Source organism: Zosterops lateralis, assembly GCF_965231275.1.
Source record: "Zosterops lateralis genome assembly, chromosome: 6".
Classification (NCBI taxonomy): Eukaryota; Metazoa; Chordata; class Aves; order Passeriformes; family Zosteropidae; genus Zosterops; species Zosterops lateralis.
The window spans coordinates 51,137,656-51,160,885 of NC_139761.1; the positions used below are offsets into that span (position 1 = coordinate 51,137,656).

The 23,230-nt window shown below is 40.6% G+C and overlaps 1 protein-coding gene across 4 annotated transcripts in view; it reads left to right on the forward strand.

Moving 5' to 3' along the window:
• TUB (TUB bipartite transcription factor) overlaps positions 1-23,230 on the forward strand; it is an 89,271-nt gene that overhangs the window by 34,638 nt on the left and 31,403 nt on the right. For 3 of the 4 annotated variants that reach the window (XM_083863530.1, XM_083863531.1, XM_083863533.1), the window contains exons 4-9: positions 14,621-14,788; positions 19,042-19,113; positions 20,015-20,136; positions 20,916-21,107; positions 21,673-21,785; positions 22,749-22,863. In XM_083863530.1, coding sequence (XP_083719656.1) covers positions 14,621-14,788; positions 19,042-19,113; positions 20,015-20,136; positions 20,916-21,107; positions 21,673-21,785; positions 22,749-22,863 — 782 coding nt within the window. The remainder of the gene's footprint in view (positions 1-14,620; positions 14,789-19,041; positions 19,114-20,014; positions 20,137-20,915; positions 21,108-21,672; positions 21,786-22,748; positions 22,864-23,230) is intronic. The other variant, XM_083863532.1, reaches the window with a different exon arrangement.

Here is a 23,230-nt window from a genome sequence, read left to right on the forward strand (position 1 = left end):
AAGTGTTTCACAGGTCTTTTTGTGGTTCTTGGTACTGAACGATTTGAGAGGAAAGCTTAGAGAAAATGGCCTGAGAAACTCCCTTCTCTTTCTTTATTGTCCTACTTAAAGTGTATTTACTTTCCGTTACTTCTTCATATTTGGCTGTTTTCTGCCCTGGGCAGTATCTCAGGAGGGAGGAGCTGGGGGTGCCCCAGCACAGGAGATGCCCTGGCAGGCAGAGTCCCACCCCAAAGGCTGCAAACAGAGCAGGCAGAGCTGCCAGCAGGATTCCTGCAGTCCCAGACACGGCAAGGGATGAACCAGGGCCCTCCAGGGTACCAGTCAGTGCAGAAAGGAGATGCTGCAGTGCACATATCTCCGTGGGGCAGATGAGCTGCCTGCAGTGCCAGGATGCTCCCAGGAGACAGGCTGGGAAGCAGCACCTACAGCACAGCCCTGGGCTCAGCTGGAAGAAAGCCCATGGGCAGGTTATGGGTGGAACCCCCCAGAGAGGCTCAGGGCAATTAAAGCCTAGTTGTGCCCTCAAGGCTCCAGTATCACAAAGTAATTATGTAATTTATCACTGTCTTTAATCTTCCTGGCATAGGTTTTTCATAGATCATTTTAGCTTCCTTCATTAGTTGTCTGCTTTCCCAAAGTCTAGTTCATTGCTATCAACTCTCCACTTCACGTGCTCCCTTTGCCCTCCCCCTCCCCAGGATTAGGCAGCAGGTACATGGGAGTTAAGAAGATTCTTTTAATTCCTTCCCTTGTTCTCTCTGATGAAGTGTTAGGCCAATGAGCTTCTAATAGTGTCCATAAGAGCACCAAGTTCCCAGGTACATTGGTTCCTTTTTTTTGAGCACTAAAGTACCCATCCCGTTTCATTCTGAGTATTTTCAGGTTTGCAACATCAGCCTGGTCATCACATCACTGTTAGAGGCATAAACTGCAAGGGGCTGTAGGGAATTTATTGGCAATAAAGTTTGGGGAATCTGGAATCTGACTGTAAGTTACTGGCTGGAGGAGTAATGCCTTTGATTATTAGCATTTTGAAGCAGGAATCAAATCTTTGTGTGTGATTAAACAGTAACTAACACACCAAAGTCTTTGTCCTAATTCAGGTCCTTGTATTTAACTATTTGTGTGGTCTATGTAAAACTAATAAAAATATTTCACTGCACTGTAAAATATCGTGGGTTTGCCCACCCTCAGAATATTTCTGATAGACTCCAGTGTCTTGTAAATGATTGTAGAAATACTAGACCAATTCAGAACCTAAGTTGATTAAATAAACTAATAATAAACGAAAGCCCAAATAACCAGGAAGATTGACTAAGACTGGAAATTTACCAAGAAAAGCAGCAAGCCATTCTTACAGTGAAACACTAGAGCATCTCAGGCATCAGGAAAGAAAAGGACAACCAATTCACATAGAGTTGTTAGAGTACACCCTGACTGAACTGTAGTTGACCATTCTTTCCATGGTACTCAACCTGGATTTCTCTTTCATTATTGCGAGTATGTTGGTAAATAGGACGAATATTTGTCTTATACAGTATTTGCCTTATACTTGCCTCACATGCCTCTCATTGTCTGGTTCAACCTCTTCCTACTTGAAGTGTTTTCCAGACAGACTGCACAATTTTAGAATTGTTTTTCCTTTTTGTGATTTTTCATTTACTTCATTCTTCACATAACGTACTGATCGAAACACCCTTTTTTTAGCAGATGGCATTTTTATGTGATAGAGATTGGTAAGTTATGATTCATAGATTATTTTTTTTCTTCCTCAAAGATTATAAGAGTGTGCAAGCACTCATATCAAGAAATATGGTCATACAAATGGCAAAAAGAAATCTGCATTTTCATTCATGCTACTTTGAAACTTATTTCCTGTGTGAACTTCTCATCATGAAAGCCAGATGGAAAGACATGTTTTACGTTTTCATTCACTCATATAAATATATGTGGGTAATTTACAGAATTGAAGAAGACCTTTGTCTGCATCATAGTTTACTCACATGCTTACAAGCTGCATCCTTTTTATTTGACTGGGCATTGCAGCTTTATCCCTGTAACCTGGAGTGTTGTCCATCACACAACTGGTTCATGGAGAGGTTTCCTTTTTTTCACCTTTTCTGAGTTAGGCCATTGGTGGTGAAAGGCAAAGCTGGGACGGTGCCCTTGTCTGCCTTGACAAAGCCCTTCCACACTCACTTGTGTTATGTTAACAGACTGTTTGTTCTTCTTTTCTTTTCATCTCAGATCCTGAACTAATATTGCAATCTGTGTTCCTTTCTGTCTCCTGAAAAATACTTTTTTTAATACTCTGCTGAGGTTAGCAGTCAGTATTTGATTTAACGAATGTGGATGAATAATACTGAAATTAAAGTCATGTAGTTGTTTTATTCGTAAGCTTGGCATTTATCTCAAAACTATTTTTTACAATTTATTAAGTTCAAACTAGTATGAAATACCAGGTCTGAGAGTGCAGTGGATTTTTCTGTTTGGAATGCTGACTCACTACAGCACTTGGTCCTCCATTTTTTTTCTTGTCTGAGTCCAAATTCTAGTACAAACAAATAATTCTTATGGAAAAGGAAAATCTCTGGGTTCTTTTAAGGGAAGATTTTAATAATCTGGGGTGGGGCATATGAAGTATCAGGATAGATTTTCAAATCTAGTCTCCTACTGTTTAAGATAATGTCAGTAGGGATTTCTAAAGCTTCCTAAATGGGTAGCTGTACTGAAATTAATGCATTTTTGAGTGACAGTCTTTGAAATTCCATCCCCATGTAGCTGCATTTAAGGTTCTTAATGATAGGCAGCACCAGAGGATAAATAAATTGTTTTTAACTTTTTGATGTCCAGCAAAGGACATAATCATATTGTTATATCAGTGAATATTATTTAGGGAACCAGTTTATCTCATTTTCCTTATTCAGGCTTTCTTGCAGGGAGCTGTAAATTGCTTTATGGGGCTATCTAGAGGCTGTGGAAAATGTAGGCTAGAGTTAACCTCAAGGTTTCCATCCTGCTGAGAAGGGAAATTCTTGTCAGTCTGTTAGATAATGATCCAAAGATGCAGTAGAGAGCAGAGGAGAAGACATTTGATCCCCTGACAATGTGGCTGGGGAAAAACACTGCTTCTCTGACTTCATCTCCACAAAGGCAGCCTGGAAGGAATGTTGGTTGGAGAAGTTCAAAGCTGCACATGCTAATGACCAGCTGCAGAGCGAGTGCACAGGGCTTAGAAATGTTCCTTCTTCCAACTCTCCAGGGCAGGAGAAAGCACTGGAAACAGAAAACAGGATTTTTCACTTTGCTCCACATCCAAGGCTGCTGGACCAGCTGAGCAGGAGAGGTTCACAGACCTGTCCCTTTGGGTTTGCAGGCTGCAAGGATCCAAATCCTGCCTGGCCTACTGACAGGAGCTTGCCTAAATGCAAGGATATAACCAACTGCCCTGAACTGAATTTGTGCAGAAAGCAAACTTTCTTTGGTGTCTGCAGACAGCAGCAGAGAAAATATGGGTGATTGGGTGAGCCTTAGTCAAGGTCTGCTATTCACCAAATAGCTAAAAGCTAAGAACTAGATGGTTTTGTGGTGGAGATGGCATGTTGGGATTACATTTGGAATTATTACAGAGGTAGTACTTTAAATGTAATGGTAATACTCAGAAATGTATCCTTTAAAAACAGGACATTCTGTGCCAGTTCCTTTCATGAACCCAGGCACAGTATCATTATCTTTATGATTTAAATCTTATTTTGCAGCCTCCATCACTTGTGTCTGAAAGGCCCATTTAGCACAGACAGCAGCCAAGGTTTAATGCTCAGAATGGCTACTGGGCTGAAATCCTGTTCTCTGCCTCATAGAGTAAAGCAATGGAAATATTCCCTTCGCTGTCCTTTGGAGCTCCCTCACTGAACTTATAATCAGATACGTCTCGCTTGAAGTTTTGAGGCAAAAGTATCTCAAAAAACTTCAGAGATTTAATTGAAAGATCAAAGAATGGCTGGCAAGATAGAGAAGATAAATCTTTAACTTTGCAATTAATAATGTCAGAAAGTCTCATCCTTTGCTGATTGATCATTGCTTTGGACCAAGTAAATGGTGCTTCTTCTGAGTGAATGAATACATCCGGATTTAAAATGATTTAGAGAACTACCTGACCATTTAATATAGGTCATTTGTAAAGTACTGAATTTAATTATAACATGGATTATCATCTTCAAAACAATTAAAAGAACACAGCCTAGTTTTGAAAGAGAGACTGAGGTACAAATATAGCAGGGGTGCTGGGTTGGCAAATCACACCTATTTAAACACTGTGGGGAGCTGACTCTGGTTCCCTGCTTAGTCTAAGGCTGCCATGCCCATGGTGGTAGGACCCAGTGTACTGTCTTTTATGTGCCATTTTCCCTGTGCACTCGCTCCTTTGATTTTGTCCTACTCATTTCCAGTGCTGCTTTCCACCCAGCAAAGGGATTGCAGTCCTGTGATTAGTGTTTGACAGAGACAGGCATGAAAAATTGGGCGGTGACAAGCTGTTTCTTTGGGCTTCAAGTCTCTCCTCTAATAATTTAATGTATATTCTCTGTAGAACTGGAACCCTTCCCCTGCACAATGAGAAGAGGAGCATGTGTTTCCTGAGTGCCTCAGGTGCCTGCTGTGTTGTGAATGCAGTGCTACTCATAACAGATTGCTGTGCTGGGGAGGGTAGCAGCGGGTTTGGGAGCTGCAGTCTACACAGACATGACTAAATCTGTTTCATCTTTCTCCTCTGAGAATCTCCCTGGTGTTTCTATTTCTGTTTGTGCGCTTGAAGGATTCGCTGAGGAGGAAAGTTGCTTCACAGACCAGAAGCTTAAGGAGAATTTTCCCCCTCAGAGAGAGAATAGTGTCAGTCCACACGTCATTGAGAGTCATTTAGTCTTTTGGGCGTTTAAGAAGTTTGGATATTTTTGAAGTAATTTTAGGGCAACCCGTTCTCTCCTGTAATGGTTCTTAGTGGAATTTTTTTCTCCTTTTAAAGAAAGTACTTTAGTTTTGGGGAAAAGAAAGGATGGGAGGCCCATGTGCCAGGGAGACAAACCATGGTCACCACATGAAGCCTGTGGGGTTTAACAGTTACCAGTGACCAGCAGCCAACCCCAAAATCTCTTAGTGCCCACCTATAGCTTGGGGTGCGAAGTTTGACAGTTTCTTTATGCACTTCACAAAGGCAATGGTGATATTTATCTCACTTCAAGGTATGGTCTAGCCAGAGGAAAGAGTTATGGCATGTGTTGCTTTCAGAGACTCAAATATTGACCTCAAAGTGTGTCGTGCTTTTAGGAAAATGATAAAGCTTCTTTTTACTTTGAAAACAAGGAACTGCATGAATTATGCTGGCATTCACACTTTATGCCATGCATATTTTGTAGAGAGTCTTTCCAAGGAATTAATTAATTTGTGTATGATACAAAGTAAGGCAGAGTTTTTAAATTCAGCTTGGGTATGGTTTCACCATAAAATGCATGGCCAATCTACTCATCATGCTGTGTTATACAATGATGCAAGATGTGCTTTGAAAGTAACCTTCAGATGATTCCTTATTTAGAGAGTTAGGATATAGCTTTAAGCATGGATGCTACAAAGTCAAAATAAAATTTTTCTGCCTTCATGCTGCCACTGTTGATGATCCTTCTGGCAGAGCTTTACTATGAGGAAAAATGCTTTCTACAGTAGCTCAGTAATGCAATGATATTCTGATGTCACTTTTGGATTGAAAGCTAGGAGTTGATATATTATTGCAAGGAAGAAAAATGTAAGGAAATATATCTCAGTGAACCTTACACTTTCACATTTTTACTGTACCTTTGCAAATTCTGGTTTACTTGGCTCTCCTCACTGCATGAATTGTCTGAAATACCAAACCCTGCTATGTTTGCTTTTCTCTTTTATGCCTTTGCAAAGTTCTCAATTCATTCTCTCGTCTCTCTCTTTGTTTCTCTCTTCTCTCTCTGTTTGTTTTCTTTTTTTGGTGGGGTACCCTGATTCTCTGAAGCAGTGCAGGAGGCTGAACAGGAAGATGTAAAGGTGGTAGTGGACGCCCAAGCTCCGAAACCAACTAAAAAAACCAAGGCAGCAGCTGCAAGCTGTCAGAGCAGCAGCACCAGAAAGGAGAAAAAAGGGAAACACAAAGGTTAGCTGCATGCAGCTGCATGTCAGATGTTAAATTCTTTATTTTGCTGTTGATTCTCTCTCTTGTTTTTAATATAATTTGTTCGAAAATCTGAAAATTGTCTAGAAGTAATTTCCTGACATTTTTCTGAGGTTGGAAAATGCGTGTGACTTGGTCGTGTCTGGGCATGTACAGCCTTGGAGTCAAAAAAATTGTGCATGGAGTCTTTTCCAGAGGAGAGTGTTTGTTCAAATTGCAGAGGAGGAAGAAAGTTCCTGAAGGAAAGATGATGGTATTTTCCTGCAGTGGTAAAAAAAATGAGAACCATCTTACAAGAGTGTGCCCTTTTAGATTGTCTGAAACTAATCTTGTTTGGAGAAGCAGCCTTAAATTGCAGCTCTGAGTGATGTTTAAACTATACAAATTAGAGGTTAAGGGGACGTTTTGAAAATCAATTCAACAACACTGAGATAACATCCTGAAAGGAGTTTTTCAAGTTGTTGCTTGTGTTACTTTGTCCCACCTGGCTTACAAATGGGAGGTGTTTGTACAAAAAGTTTTCTGCAATGACGTTGTGTGCGATTGAGTAGATGAAAAAAATACACTATTGGTAATGACAAAAGAGCAGGTAGAAATGACATCGCCACTCTTAGATTTACAATTTGAGCTAGGTGGAAGAAGTAATGAACTACTTTAAATTTTATTACATATATATATATATGTATGTATGTATGTATGTATATTCACAGAAAAAGGGAGGCTGTTGTACCACATACAATTACTTTTTATTTGGTGCTGAATGATTAATGAAATGAAATAACTTTCCGATAATTTGCAGTTCTTGAATAAGGCCACGGTAACATTGTCCTGCCTGGGCTGTACAGTATTCCTGTCTTGTGCTTGTCCAACAGTTTCTCTACTGTTGCTTCAGTGAGAAAGTAGTGTATATCCTCAACAAGTCACTTTAAAGATAGCAGTGACTAATAAGGTTAATTATTGAGGTCAAAGTATTGGAGCTTATCTGTAGGGATTTTGCAGGACTTGAGCCTACCTTAGTAAAATCCTTAGCGTATTGCAGCGTAATTCTTGAGATCTGAATCTACAGCATCTCTCTGTGTGTAGTTCTTCTGGCTGCAAGGGAAGCTCTAGGCTATACAGGCTTTAGAGTCTGGCCCTGAGCTAAAGGCTGTTCATATATTTGAGGGAAAAATGGTGTGTGTCAAAGGTAACATTAACTGAATGGAAAATTATTGGCAAAATAAATGAACAGAAAGCAAACGTTTCCCAGTTTAATGTAAAAAGTAATGACATTCCAGCTTAGTAATGCAAATGCCAAATTTTATTTTGAAGTACATCTTGCTGAAGAGGAAAAATTCTTTTGCTGGTTTAAATGAAAACCTGTAAGGGAGCATTATGTGAGCTAATACTTAAATCATGGTTAGGGCATAGCCTTGAGGCTCTGTTTTATCTCATGTAATACCTCTTTTGACATGCCTGTGTCTGTACTGTGTTCAGAACTGAAGATATTGTGCTGCACAGTTTCTTTATTATCCCACAGCAGGAAACACCTAGTATTTTTCCTCACATGCCAGTTATAATTTTACTCATCTCTTGAAAAATCCTCGAAGCAGGCAAACGTTGGCCTGTGTTAATAAGAGCAAGTTGTGTCAGTAAAAGTAAAGTCACTTCATGTGGACTGAGAACTTTGGCAGGCTGACAGTGCTCTATGTGTTGGGAACTAATATTTTTAATTCTAGAAACCTCAGCCTCTGCTGCAATTTTTATTGCTCATCCTGCTCTGCAATGGGAGCTCTTCCCTGGCCTTCAGCATTTGCCCATCAGTTCCAAGTTTTCAGAGAGTGGAGGTGTTATTCATCAATAATACATCAATTACAGCAAAGAAAATGCTGAGTGTCTCCTCTCCTGAAGTTCATGTTGATGATTAGAAGCCAATAAAACTCAGTCAAACTATGTTCAGGGCATAGACACAGCACCTCATGCAGCTTGTCTACTTTTTCTGTACCCTGGGATTTAGCTGTTCATTCATGTATCATTTCACCCTGGGAATAATATGTGGTTTACCTTTGACAGTGTTGTAAACCTGGGAGGATTACGACTGGATTTCCAGTCTTCCATCCTTATCAAAGCTGCACAATATTTTTTTTTACTCGATGTAAAAGTAAAACCAAATGTGTCTTTTAAATTCCAGAGGGATTTTGCTGATAAATCCACTACAGACATAGGTAATTTTGAACTTAGGAAGGAAGAGAATGCAAGTGGTTAACAAAACCCTGTAGTGGAACTTGTATTAATTTTCAGTTACTTTTAAAAATAAATGTAAGTCTTAAGCAAAGATTTTTTAATAATGGCATTGAATGGATTTGCTAATAACTTCAGATCTAACTATGAAAATGGATGAAGGGGAAGTGATTTTATGCCATGTTTTAGCCCAAGAGATTTTGTTGGAGGGAGTTAATTGGTAATTACTGCAAATCTTTGGAAATTTTAGGTTCTGTATTTAGGTTTGCAATTGCTTCAGGTTTGTCTCCACTCTGAGTGTAACCTTTGTATGTCCTGTAATTGAGAAGGATGAATGCTGAGGGGTGAGTGCACTTAACATGCTAAAATAGCATTTTAAAGGTTTTTGTTAGTATTTAGCTATAGTGGACCTTCCCTTTCTAAGCATAGCCCAGCTCTTTGTGTTTTAAGAAAAAAAGAACACTTAGAGCAGGTCCTATGAATAAGAAGCTAATTCAGGGCAAAAAATTGTTGAATTATACATGAGTAGCTGTTGAAGCTGTAGTGTAATGACTGCACTCCGGTTTTAGATGTGTAATGCTTTTTTAAGTGGCTTGAAGAGTGATGAAGCTGTGATCAGAACAATGTGCTGAAGACAAACGTGAGAGAAATATCAGGTTTAATGAGGTTACACTGGCATAGGAAAAGGAATGTAGCTAACTGCTCATGTCAGTGCACTTTGTAATTCTGTGAAGGGTAACATGGTATTCAGCAATTCCTTCTAAATCTGTAATTATTACTGGTATTTCTTAATGGCAGTATGCAGAGTGCACTGTGCCTATTTTTAAAAAGAACCATAATTTTTGTGGGACAGAACCTGGAACTGCAGTAAATTGATGACATTTTGTAGTAGCTTAGCTCATTAAACTGGTATTTCTGAAAGCTTCAGTCTCACAGTTTATTGCTTGGCATAATATTCAGTATCGGGGAGAAAAAAACCCCCAGATGTAACAAATGTAAAATGGTTGTCTTTCAAATGGAGATGGTGGATCAAATTCTGTTTTGATTTGTGGCAGATTGGAGTGATTCAGGGATAGCAGTGAACCCAGTGTACAGCATCACTAGGTGGTTCAACAGAAAAATCATGCAAATTAGTGAAAATATTTGCAGCAGGAACCTACAAAAAGTATGCACCCTATAATATAAATAATTATATAATATAACACACATATATGAATATAATATATATAAATATAAAACCAAAGCATCTTTAGCTGTCAAATATCTTGATTATTCTTTAAAACAAAGGAGATTCATGCAAGTATTACAAGTACATAGTGGAGTCATTACTTTGTTTGGTGAGGTTTTCCCCCTAAGATAGGGGAGAAGTTTGCAAAGAAGTTAATAAATCCACAGCATAAAGTGCATTTTTGGCTGTGTGCAGTGAATGGGGCAAATCAGGAATGTTTAAAAAACCCCAGAAAAGCCTGAGAAGCCAGGAGTTAATACAGAGTGACATCTGATATGAAAATTCAGGAATCATTCTGTGAAAAGCTATTGATGGTTGGTTGGCTTTGGTTTTTCCCAAAACTCTTGCACTTAGACTATGTAAGTACATTCTAGGAAAACCATGCTCTGAACTGACAGAGACAACATAAATTAAGATTTTGTTTTCGTCAGTGAAATCAGGAACCTGGATGTGCTTAGAATATCAAAATAATCAATACTTTTGCAGAAGTTTTCCCCTTATGCTGTACCTTAAATGCAAGTGGTACACTGGGAATTTCCTGCTGACTTTCTGGGAGCCAGGAAGCTGCTGTGACACATGGAGCTTTTCCTGCCACGGTGGCTATTCCATGTTGTCATTTGGTTGGCTTCTTCTGTGTTTCTTCTCTCTCCTTCACGCCTGTCTGGGTGTTTTGATTTGTGCATCCTGTCCCGTTTTCATATGTAACGAGCAGCTACATTAACACTGGCTGGCTCAGAAAGCAGCAGCAGTTGTTGGGTAAAAAGCATCATTTCTCACTGTAGCACTTCCTTTCTGCTGGGGAGAGGGAAGTTCATGTAAAGCAGATTTATCTCAGCTTCCCTGGGCACTAAAAAAAAGGGTAGAAGGAACAATAGGTGAATTTCCATCAAGAAAAGTCCTGTTATTTCTAGATCTAACAAACCTTTCAGGCTGTGCTTTGGCAACATATGAACTTGATTGTGAAGTACTTTTGACCTCCTAAGGATTCAGATTTATGAATGTACAGTTCCTGTTTACTGTTTTAGATTTCATCAGAGTGAATGTAGAGCTTAGTGCTGAAGTACTTGCTTTTATTGTCCTGATCTCGTGCTAGCAATAGTCCAGTGGAAGTTTGGACTAAATCACCTCTAGATGTCCTTTCAAGAAAAAAATTCTATTTTTTTCCTTTCTCTCTAAACAAATCATTAGTGATTTTGCAGTTGTTTGAACCCCTATCAGTGGATGCACAGCCCCTGTGAGAACAGGAATATAATGGGAAATGGCTTAGAAAATATTGTCAGCAGGGCTTGCTTTAAGCCAAGTTCTCTAAAGGGTGGAAACTGTTTGTTCTGGTGTCAGACCTCCCTGGGATTCCCTGTCTTTGACCTCAGAGCCAGGCCATCCTTTGAAGGGATGTCCCTCAGTTGGAGGGAGAGCTGCTCTGCAGAGATCTTGAACAGCTTTTGCACCCACAGCCTTGGGTGTTATCCACATGGATGTGACTCCTTTGTCAGAGCAGTGGCTGAGCTCAGGAAATGAGTGTTCTTTTCCAGAGGCCTCCTGCCTGAACTTGGTCAGCTCTCCAGGTCTGATCTGCAAAGGGCTTAGTAATATTCTTAGTCTGTGAGCAGTGTGCCCAGCTTTATCCATCAAACTTGTGCCTTAAACGCTCTGTAAAATGAGAACAAGAACTTCCCTATCCTGCAGCTCCTCATTTATAAAGCAGGGACAGAATTACTTGTTTTCTATGCTCTGTTCCTTTCCTGATACGTAATCTTGTTTGTCATTCAGTAGTTCAGATTGCCAGCCTTTAACACATTGGTGCTGCCTATTTATAAATACTGTCTATAAGATTTTAGGTGCTAAGAGAATACAGGCATTGATGAATAGTAGTTTGCAGGATATAAATGCCAGCAATGCTCATTTACTGATGCTTTTCTTTCTTCCCCAGCATTGCTTTGTTTTCATTTCTGGTACCTCTGGTTTTCATCTGAGACATGATCAAGTCTAAGTGTACCAAAAGGCCTTTTCTGAAGGGACTGGTATTCTAAGAGTTGTTCCAATTTTCTTTCTTCTCTGGCCTCCTTCACATTTGCCTCTCAAAAATTCCCCTTTCTTCATGGCAGGTATTCAAAGCAGTCTCTGTCAGATTTTTTCCCTGCCTGATTTTTGGGAAGCATTGTAAAAAATGCTGACCATAGCAATAAAAACTTTTTTGGCACAACCCACTCAGCTTCTTTGCCTCTTTTGACTGTGTCCTTAAGCACAGAAACTATAGATGAGTGGCTTGTTTTATTACACAGAGAACAAATCTAGGAAGTGGATGAAAAGGAGTCAGCGAGGCAAATAGGGGGAGAGATCCACCTTGAATATCATGGTTACAAAAGCTTGGAAGTGTTTCCAGGTGTTTTCAGACATTTAGTAGGTGATGGCAAAGCTGCCTTTTGAACTCTGGCTTACAAAGATGCACTTGTACCTCATGATATAGAAAAATATGTATGTATGCCTGCATTTAATCCCATTTTACACATGCATGTGTAGCTACAAAGATTATGCACACACACAAGTATTAAGTAGTTAATGTAGTTAATGCTGTGTTTGCCATGAACCACCTACAGTGTTCTAATGCAGCAGAGGTTCTTTTTTTTTTCTCTCTTTTTTTTTAATCCTCTGTCTTGCTGCATATTTCATTCCCTTAAATGTGCTCACCAGTGGAACCATTCCTAACACTTAATAACACACTCTACCAGTGATGCACTCTTCAAAATACTGAAATTGATTTTTCTTCTCTAAGACTGTGACCTGCCAGTGTAGCCTTTGTCCTGACTCCTAATAATACACGATGTTCCTGACAGCATGGGGTGTGAGTGCAGATGTTCTGCAGGCATCCAAAAAAGCAGCCTCAGTGCAATCTTCAGTGCTGTCAAAGGCATTTCATTTGCTGCAGATCAATGTCTGCTTTGAAGAGGAATAATTAAGGTATTTTGTTCCTTCTCAAAAGTGTTCTCAAAATTATTTTTGTATCATCCAGTGCTTAATAAGGGACTAGATATGATACGCATGAGGCATCCTGTTAAACTCATGGATTCTTAACACTTCTGAAATTCAGACTATTAAGGTAAGAACCTATCTTTAGGCAGCCACTTTAATGATAATGGTTAATATTGTAAAACTGTTAAAAATACTACAGAGGATCTGAGCAGCTGTCTGTCTGTTCTAGAGTACCTTTGCAGTGGTGCTTCTCCTAGGATAAATTTTAGGGAAACTGCAGTTCTTTTCACTGCTGTATTATACCTGCAGCATAGGAGGTGATAGTGTTCATTCTGTATCATGCAGAGCTGACATGAAATTGTCATCCTAGCAAGGTCAAAGAGACATTTCCATGGACTTTATCTAGTCCTTCAAGGTTGGATGGACAGATTATTTATTTGCTGTTAGTTGTTGTTGTTAGCTTTGCTGCAAGTAAATCAGAATTTTCAGGCTTGGTCCAGAAATTGCCAGGGTCTGTGTAATGCAGATGAATCAATAATTCCTTGTGGTCTTGAAGTCTGTGAGTTTAACACCTCTGCAGTGTCAGACTGCATCTCATCGAGTGGTTGCACAGCCAGTGCTCTTCCTGGGGATATGGACCACTCTTTTTTCCACTTATGCTTCCTATTACAGTGGCAGTGACAGCAGATATTGCAAAGTACAGTTAAGCATGCTAAATGTATAATCCAGCTGTCTTTTAATGTAAGTTGACAGCTGCTGGCAAAGCAGGATGAAATGGTATTCTTGGGGACTTCTGCTACAGATCACAGTCCAAAAAGAAATCCTGATCCCTGCAGCTCCTTCTCACAGGGTTTATGCAGCTCTGTTTGGTGGGAGAAGCACCATATTCCTCTACTGAATTAGCTCTTTGTAGTGCTAACTCTCCACAATGTTGCTTGCTTATTAGCAAAAATTTTACAACAGCAGCACTATACAACTCATGCTATTTATTATATCTATACATGAAAATGTTACCATTTTTATAGATGCAGAAGTGCATTTTTATATAGCTGATTTAGTAACATATTCCAGCTCCATGTCTTAACTAAGAGCTGAAGTACATTTGCAGTCCGTTTTACCTTGCTGTCCTGAAGAAACAAAATGCAGTTGGCTTGTGGCATTATTTCTTAATATGAAATTATTAAGAGCACACCCCACCCCCCCCACCCCCCCCCTTATTTTCTTTTTCTCTCTTTGGAGGTGATTTACATCCATAAGGAGGTAAATAGTTTCTTTTTGGCTCTGGTCAGGAGCCACAGGATCACAGCATGGCTGAGACTGAGAGGTGCCTCTGGGCACTGTCTTATCCCTCGCCCCTGCTCACAGCAGGTTGCTTGGGGCTGTGCCTGGTTGGGATTTAAGCATCCCAAGAGGATGGAGGTTCCAGGGAATATGTAATATCTTCCTTGTAGTTTTGCTCTGATGTATTAACTGTATGGTGATTTTCCTAACTCAAAAGGTGCATTTAGGCTTGTTAACATGCTGCCCCTCTGTTGGATACACTGCCAGATCTACTTGTGAATTTTCCAGGGTTTTGAAGCTTTGAAGTATTTCGTGATAGCAGTGTGTTTATATGGGGATAGGGCAGAACCTGGGACTCAGGTTCCTCTGTTTCTGGATCACCTGTGTGCCCTTATGAAAATTTTATCTGTTTGCTTTGTCAGTTCTCTCCAGTGTGTTTCTTTTCTGCTTAGTTTTCAGTGTTTCTGGTGCATGGGGCAGGTGTGCTTTGGGGTGAGGAGGGCACCAGTGAAATCCTGATCCTCTCCTGGAGATTCTCTGGTGCAGTATGTGGAAAGTAAAATGTTTCCCTTGGAGGCTTTAAGTCTTGTTTAAGTCTGGCAATATTATTGAATGTGAACATCCAATCTGTGATTCCTAGAAAAGCTGCTGTTCCTGTGAGTGAGCAATTCTCTTTTCAGTAACTTCTTGACACAGTGACAACTAAGGCTTTTGCTGCTGTCTGACAGGGATTGATGGCCCAGCTGCTTTTCAAGATGATGTTCAGAAGATAGGAAGCCAAGTGCAGATTCTCACCGTTGGGCAATCTAGCCATGATGAAGATGATGGTGACAAAGTGGCTACTGGCCAACAACAGCAAAGCAAGCAAGATCTTAGAACAGCAATGCAGAAAAAGGGTAAGTAGCTAAAGTTTCATTTGTGTTCTCACTGCTTGCTCAATGGACATTGACTCAATTTCCTATTCTCCTCTCAGCCCTAGCCTAAGTGGAGTTTCTTAGTTTTGTGTGTCTTCTCCTCACAGCCTGTTAGGCTCTGTTCTGTTACCTAAAAAAAATCCAAAACCCCCAGCCTAAAAAATATATAAAACAATGAAGTTCTCTCTTGTCCCAAGGAGCAAGAGCTCTGCAGGCTCTCGGGGACATGACTTCCCCATCTGCAGTGCAGTGCCATTATTAAGGTACCAGGCAGATGCCAATGCTCGCATCCATCTGTTCGCATTTTTATAATGTACAGCGCTGGATATCACTTACTTTACTTGGTGGTTAAAAAACAGCATGAAATAGCAACATTCAAACTAGAATTTTAATTTTAGTGGTGCAGTCAGTTACACATTGTTCGTGTTTTCGTAGTGTCTGTTCAGAGGTGAAAAGTACACCACATTCTGCAGCATTTCCCACGCAGAGTCCTCAAATGTTCTGGAATTTATTTTTCTTTTTCCAGAGGCATGCATGCTTTGGGAGATAGATAGTGTATGTACACATTCATGCATCTGTCTCTTCCTTCCTGCACTGTTATCTCCCCTCAGACACTAACCGTAGGAAGGAAAAAAATAATTCCCCAAACCCTCACAAAGCGTTTTCTGAAGACATTTGCTTTGGAGTTGTTCTTCTTCAGTGTTCAGCTTTTGAAGCAAAGATGGCTCAAGCCAAGAGTGCTCTGATGCTTTAAGAATAAACTCTTTGTGTATAAAGAGCAAAATGTAAGTGCAAACTTGACTCGTGTAGAATGGGCTATTCATACCTAAATGCTGCCTCTTGTCCACAGAGCAGTTCTCACTAAGATTCATTTTTTCTGGGACGTTACCCTGCAGATGTGAGCAGCTCCAACTGAAATGGGCAGATTTTCTCCAAGTGCGCTATTTCCTGGGCATTTGAGTTGCAGGGGTGTTGGGCATGACTAACAAGTTCTGATCTGTGTGGTGATTGTGTTGCCTTAGACCATGGCTCAGAATATTTAATCGTCAGGCACACTACTAAACTAAAGCTGATTGACTTAAAAAGTACCCACAGACTTTGCAAATTAGGTCACAGCACTCAGATTTTTACTCTGGGGGACACTTCTGGTTTTGATGGGTTTTTTGCCAGATTATCATATATTTTTATTCTCCCCAAATTTGTGTTTATTTTTAATGGAAGCAGAGAGTGGAACTTTTCTGGTTTGCTTCTCTATATTTACTTCTGTTTGCTTCTCTATATTCTCAAATATATGATACAACCTTTTTTACCAGGTCTGAGTATACTCCTGCTCAGAACAGACACTGCTAAGAGTGAGCCACTAATGTGTTTCAAGTTGAGGAAAGGAGGACACTTTTATTTAAATCGGAATACTGAAGTTTATTTGTTTTTATTAGCAGCAGAGCTATGCTGGGTGAGACACAAAGACAGGTATTAAAACAACACCAGCAGCATCTCTGTAAATTTTTTTTTACTATGTATGTGTGGTTTGCTGCTTGATACCAGCCAAGGATGTTTGTTTTGAGAAAGTTTTGTGTATCCCATCATTCATGTGTTACTGTATGCAGAGATAAAGCTCTTCATGTGGATCCCCACTGCCACTTCACTGCTTGTGGCATGTCCTTACTGGCATGTCACCTGAAAAGGGTTTAGAGTTGCTGTCTCCCATCAGGCCTTCTCTTGCATGGAATAGGAGCAGAAGGAAAAGTACACGAAGATAAGGCACTGCAGAAAGGAACCTGGGGACCCTTGTCCATGGCAAGTTGAACAGGAGCGAGCAGTGCCCTGGCAGCCAGGAGGGACAGCTGTGTCCTGGGGGCATCAGGGACAGCACAGCCAGACAAGGGAGGGAATGGTCCCACTCTGCTCTGCACTGGGGTGGCCTCACCTTGAAAATTGTGTGCAGTTTTGGGTGCCACAGTGTAGAAAAGACATTAAACTGTTAAAGAGTGTCCAAAGGAGGCCACGAAGCTGGTGAAGGGTCTGAAGGGGAAACTGTATGAGGAATGCCTGAGAGCATATGGTATTTTCAGCCTGAAGAAGAGGAGATTGAGGGGAGACCTCATTGTGGTCTTCGACATCCTCATGAGGAGAAGAGGAGGTGCAAGTACCAATCTTTTCTCTGGGATGATCAGTGACAGCACCTGAGGGAATGGCCTGAAGCTGAGTCAGAGGAGGTTTGGGTTGGATTTTAGGAAAAAAGTTCTTCACCCAAAGAGTGGTTGAACAGTGGTCACAGCACCAAGCCCAACAGACATCAAGAAGCTTTTGCACAATGCCCTCAGGCACGAGGTGTGACTCTGGAGTGTCCTGTGCAGGGCCAGGGGTTGGACTCCATGATCCTGAAGGGTCCCTTCCAACTCAGCTTGTTCTTATGATTCTATGAAATGCTAAGTCGTCTCATGGAAAAAGCTGAATCTCATTGGATTTCCACAACCCTAGTTCATGCCTGTTCTGCTCTTTGGCACTAACCTGGTGGAGAGAAACTTCTCTTAGCACATGTCTCTCCTTTCCCAGTGAGTCAAGTTCTGTAATAAGACAAGAGGTTATAGGCTACTGAGTGTGAAAAGAATATGCCACTTGCAAGAAAATGCCAAATGCTTTATTTGATTTCTCCATCTGTTGGAAATTGCCATGCTAGAATAATTTTCCTCCTGTAGGAAATATTCGTCCTTTTGATTTCCAAAGTGTTAATCTGTAGCGTTCCTCCCTGGCAAATGAATCACTAGGGCAGAGTCAGACTTCCAGAAGTTTTAACACTGAATAACTAACATGTAATCCTCACACTTATCAGTTTCCAATAAGTCTCTGTAAAGGGCATGGAATGAGCAATTGGGTTTTAATTCTTCTTTGCCACCTGAAGTTTTGAGATTTAGGGAAGGGATCAATTTAATTTCTGGATTCCAGAACAGGAGCTTCCTGAAGCATTTTTGCCTGCAGGTTGTGAGTGCAGACTTTTCTAAGGCTGGCACAGGATTTTCACCACTGAAGTATTGGTGGTGAAATAGTGAACACAGGTGTGGAAATAAACCAGTTCTGTCTGTGGATATTAATTATGGCTTTATTGTGCAGCTGCCAGCTGAGGAGATGGACTGTCTCTATTACCCGTGCATAGAGCCTAGAACATTGTTGTCCTTATTAAGAAATAATGCTCGTGATTAATGAGTGTGTGATTAATAATGAATGAATTCTACAGGCTTTGAAAATATCTGTTGACCTGTGTACTCAGGCCTCCCTTGCATAACCAGGTCCTATTGAAAGGTTTTGCTGTGGTGCTCTGTGGTGTATGTCAGCACTGGGGGAGCTGAAGAAGTGGATAATGAGACCTTTCATGGGGCAGCTGAATGCAGTGCAAGTATTGCTTATGCTCCTTGTTCACTTTTATACCCTCACTCTTACTACTCTGGTGGTGTTTCACTGTCCAGTGTGCATCTGGATATTGTAAAGGGATATGCCCTGAAGGTATTGGAAGCAGCAATAAAACAAAAAAGTATTTTAATGCCTTTTTTGCTGTCTTTTTCTTTATCTGTTCCAAAATTTGAACTGAAGAAAACCATTACTGAGTCTGTATCTTCTGTCTATATTTCTGTACATCAGTTTGGTTTAGTGTCTGCTTGTTACAGACCAAGTTCATGATCCAGAAGACTAAACTACAATAAAATCTTTATGTGTATCCCTGGAGGTCCCAGAAAAACAGTTTAGAGAGCCTGATTTCATCTTTTGATGATGAGGACGCAGTAGGCACAGGGACTGAAGTAGAATTTAGGCCATCTGAATACTTCTTTCAGTGTTACTGACTCAATATTGTGTAGAATCTGTGTGTATCACTGATGTCAATCAGGTTGGAGGAGTTTTATTTTGTTAGAATTCAAAAGTAGACCTGAACCTCCCCATGCAGTGCACATCACACAGAGAAACACTGATGGCACAACTGCTCAGTGTGAATGATGTTTGCTGAAGCTTCAGCTCTGTGATCCAGGGCTTTTTCACTTTATTCAAGTTACTGAAAGTGAAGATCACCACAGGTATAAGCAGGTAGAAGGTGAATTTGATTGTGTAGTGCAGAAATTGTGAATCCAAGCAGCAGCATTGTGGCCCCATCCCATAAGCCTGTGTGGAGTCTTCTTGCCAGGTTACACTTGTTCACTCAATTAAGGGTTTGCAGAATCAAACCCTTGGATTTTTTCCTTTCCCAGATCCCCATGCAAATCCATCCTGGTCCTCTTCCACCTCCCAATCCAGCCTTGTCGCCCTGGATCATGTTCCTGGTGAGTACAGAAGGAAAAAGTTAATTATGCCCATGCTGCTTGGCTCTGGAAATCTGCATTCATTTATCCTACATTGGACTTACCCATAATGGGAATTCTGGACCAAGTGATGTGTTTTGGTTGTGTTTGTTTGGGTTTTTTTTAGAGGATAGAATGTAGCCTGTAATATATGGAATTTAGAGAGCTTGAACTTGGATATGGGGTGGCTTCATCTGCATGATACTCTTTGAAAAACTAGGCCTGGCAAATGTCCCACCATTGATGCTTTTTTCTGCTAAGACCTATTTGATGTTCAAAGTTGTCCTTCCCTTTGAAATGTCTGAGGTTTTGAATTCCTGTAAAGTCAAATTTTTAAGTGCTGTAAGGCAGTTCTGTTGGCCTGGGCTGATACTATTCTTTGCATGAAATAAAGATGCAGGAGAACATTTCCTTGATGTGAATGCTTCTTCTTGGTCTAAGATGTGCTCTTCAGCAGATCACACAGCTAAAAGTGTGCTGTAAAAGGCACACAATTTTAATTGTGAGGGCTTCCAAGTGGTTGTGCTAGGTTGTCCTCTCGGCTCCAATTTCAGCTTTATGATTTTGTATTGTGTTTGAAGTACTTGATTGGATGAAGATGATCTGAATTTAGTTCCTAACCAGATATTTGCTCCTGTATCACTGGGTAACTTGATCCTCTCTGTGGAATGGAAACCATGATGTTTCCTTTCTCTTTTACTTGAATGTTTAGGAGAGCTGCTGTCTGACCCATGTACTCCTGCACTGCCTCACACAATGAAGTGCTCTCACACACCCACTCACTCACCCAAGGGTGCCACAGCCTGATAAGTGGTGTTTTACAGCAAGCATGGGCAGCTTTAATCTATCACTATTTCATATAAATGTGCTGTTTTCTCCTCAGGCATTTCAAGCAGCATGAATTTTGATGAGGAAGAAGATGAGGAGGATGAAGACAGCTCCAGTTCTTCACAGTTAAACAGTAACACCCGGCCTGGTTCTGCCACAAGCAAGAAATCCAATAAGGTGAGGGAGAAAAAGGGGTGTGCAAGCTGCTATGAGCTGCATGATTTCAGGGTGCACTCAGAGCAGGCCTGGCTCTCTTGTTCTGTTTTTAATATGCACTAGAATATCTCCAAGGTGATTTACTGTGATAGCTCTCAGGCTTCGCAAGAGCAAGCAATGAAAATAACGACTTGGAGAAAAGAATGGCAAATATTGTCTGAACTTGAATGAAGAGAAAGGGAAACAGTAAATATTTACCTTTCTACCTCTTGCAGGTGCTCAGAAGGATTTTTTGTTTCCATTGGCTTTTTCTGGGCATTTTCCCACCCTGTTCTTTCTGCTACCATCTGAACATAAAATAAGGCTTTGGCTGATTCAAATATTCGAAATCACAAGCTCTTGCTAAACCAGTTGAATGTGCCCTTCTCTTTTATATATGCACTGACTTCTCACCTTTCTTAGATTTCTCTGGAGCTTAAACTCTTGCTCCCTATCCCTCTATTTCTTCCTTTCATCAAAGGCCACTGCTGTCCTTGGGCATGGCCTTTCTGACAGAAGGAGTGTGTTGAGATGGGAAGGTGTGAGCCAGGGTTTGCTCTGTATCCCCTGTACAGCATTCTGTCTGTGCAGCCACCCTGTTCTGCTCCACCAGGTGGGTCTATACACAGAGCACCAGCAAGACAATATGGCCCTTGGTTTGACTTTTTTAAAGTGCAACTTCTATCAAATGCCATTCCTTTGTGCTTATAACCTGGTTGCAAATGTAAGCTAAAAACCCTGAATTTTGCTTATTGTTTTAGGAAGCAGCCTCAGCCCCCAGTCCTTCCACAAATGAGCCTCTCATAGATGTGGATGACCTGGAGGAGTTTGCTGTCAGACCTGCCCCACAGGGGGTCACTGTCAAGTGCAGGATCACAAGAGACAAGAAGGGAATGGACCGAGGGATGTACCCTACTTATTACCTCCACTTGGAAAGGGAGCATGGTAAAAAGGTCATAACATAACTTGAATGGCATACCAGTTGCATCTGAATATTTTAAAAAAATTATTTAAAATCTGAAGGAGTCTTAAAAAAATGTAATTTTATATTTTGAATGCATTTTTGCTTTCATTAAATCTACCATACAGTCTTCCCAAAGCCAAACAACACTATCACTTTCTTCCACTGCCTTTCTACATATATCCAGTTTTTTGCCTTAAATAATTCATGCATGGCACCTTAATGTGACTGTCAGCAGTTGGGGCTCTCTGTGGCCTGAAAAGCATCTACTTTCAATTCAGCTGGAAGAGCCAGAGCAAGTTAGAATGAAACATTTAACAAAATAGATCGGATTTAATTATTTAAACCATAAATAATGGAATGACTGGTTGAGAAATCATTTTCCCCTTACCAGATTATTTTTTCCTGGTTTTGCTAAATCCCAGGAGATCTTCTGTTACTTTGCTAGTGATGCTTGAAGACAGAAAAATTGCTTATGATTTCTTTATATCAAAGTAGGAAGTGGTGCGTGCTGACCCCTTTAGCATTCTAGAATATGTTTTTTTTGCATTGCTTAGGTGTTTCTGTTGGCTGGAAGGAAACGAAAGAAGAGTAAAACCTCTAATTACCTCATCTCTATAGACCCAACTGACCTGTCTCGGGGTGGAGAGAGTTTTATTGGAAAACTGAGGTAAACATTGATAAGTCCAGAAATTTCCTTTCTATATTGTAAAGTTTATTTGATATTAAGAAGCCTGTAATCCACTATGTTTTCTTAGTTAGAGGCTTGACTACATCATGTGATTATGGTCTTAAAGATCACCAGTATCCAAGGCATGTTTTCAAAAATGTCTCAAGTACTTACAGGATCACATTTTATTAAAAGTCAGCAGGACTCTTAAGTGCTCAAAGGCCAGATTCTCAAGGGTGTACCGGCACAACTTATCTTAATGGGATTTTCAGAAGTGCATGAGTACATTGTGTCTAACCTCTATTGATATAAATACTTTGGAATGCACTGTTACACAGTCTGAAAATCCCTTTGGTTTTGCCTGTTCCTTAAGATCCAAATTAGTTACAGGTAGTGGAACTATTTCAGAACCATGTGTTCCTTTTCTGTCTATCCCCACATTGCACAACCAGTCCACTGTTGATCCCTCCGTGGAGCCTCTGAGTGGATGTTCAGATCATCAGTGCCTGTGTTGTGTTTTGTACTCCTTTCCATTGCAATGGGACAGATTTGATCTCACTTATGGCTTTATAAAAGTCACTCTCTATATTCTAACAGAGTTTAGTAGTCAGGTAAGAAAGCAGATGGTTTTGTAGCAAGTGTATTTTAAAAACCAAGCAGAAACACAAAATAACCCCACCCAAGTGTTTCCTTACAGCTTTCTTGAATTTCCTAGTTTGCAAGATGTTATCAGAAATCTCCAGCATGATGATAAGGGGCCTTTAGTATACACTTCTGTACTGTAACTTTACATTTTTGTCATTTTGGCCTTTAATCCAGGAATTGCCATGTAGCTGGGATTCGAAATAACAACTCTCTGTACTCAATATTCGCCTTTCCTCTGGGGCCGCAGTGTAGTAAAGGATTGATGTCTTGGGCAGCATTGCTGACAAATGGTGATTGGATTTTCCATTTTTTTGGTAGATCAAATCTTATGGGAACTAAGTTTACAGTTTATGACAATGGAGTAAATCCAATGAAAACAACATCCAGCCTGGAGGCGAGTACCCTGCGTCAGGAGCTTGCTGCTATTTGTTACGTAAGTACTGCTCACAGGCACAGCGTGCAGGAAGGGCAGCTCAGTTTCTGAAACAGCACACTGAATTTCCTTCTCACTTATGATTATGTAAATCAGCATTCAGACTTTGATATATCCAGGCAGCTGATCGCCACTGGAGAAACCAGGAGGCTCAGTGCAAAGTAGAGGTGAGAAACGCTGTGCACTGAACAGCATTGCCCAGCTCTCACCTTTGGTGAGAAGAAGGTGCTGGAGTTCTTACATAACCCTCTGGAGAAAGGGCAGGATCACAGCCTGCAGGCACCACCTGAGGGAACCTCCTGAAACTGGGAAGAGTTGTGCATATGGCATTACTGCTCTAAAGTGTGATTGTTTGTTATGGCATTGT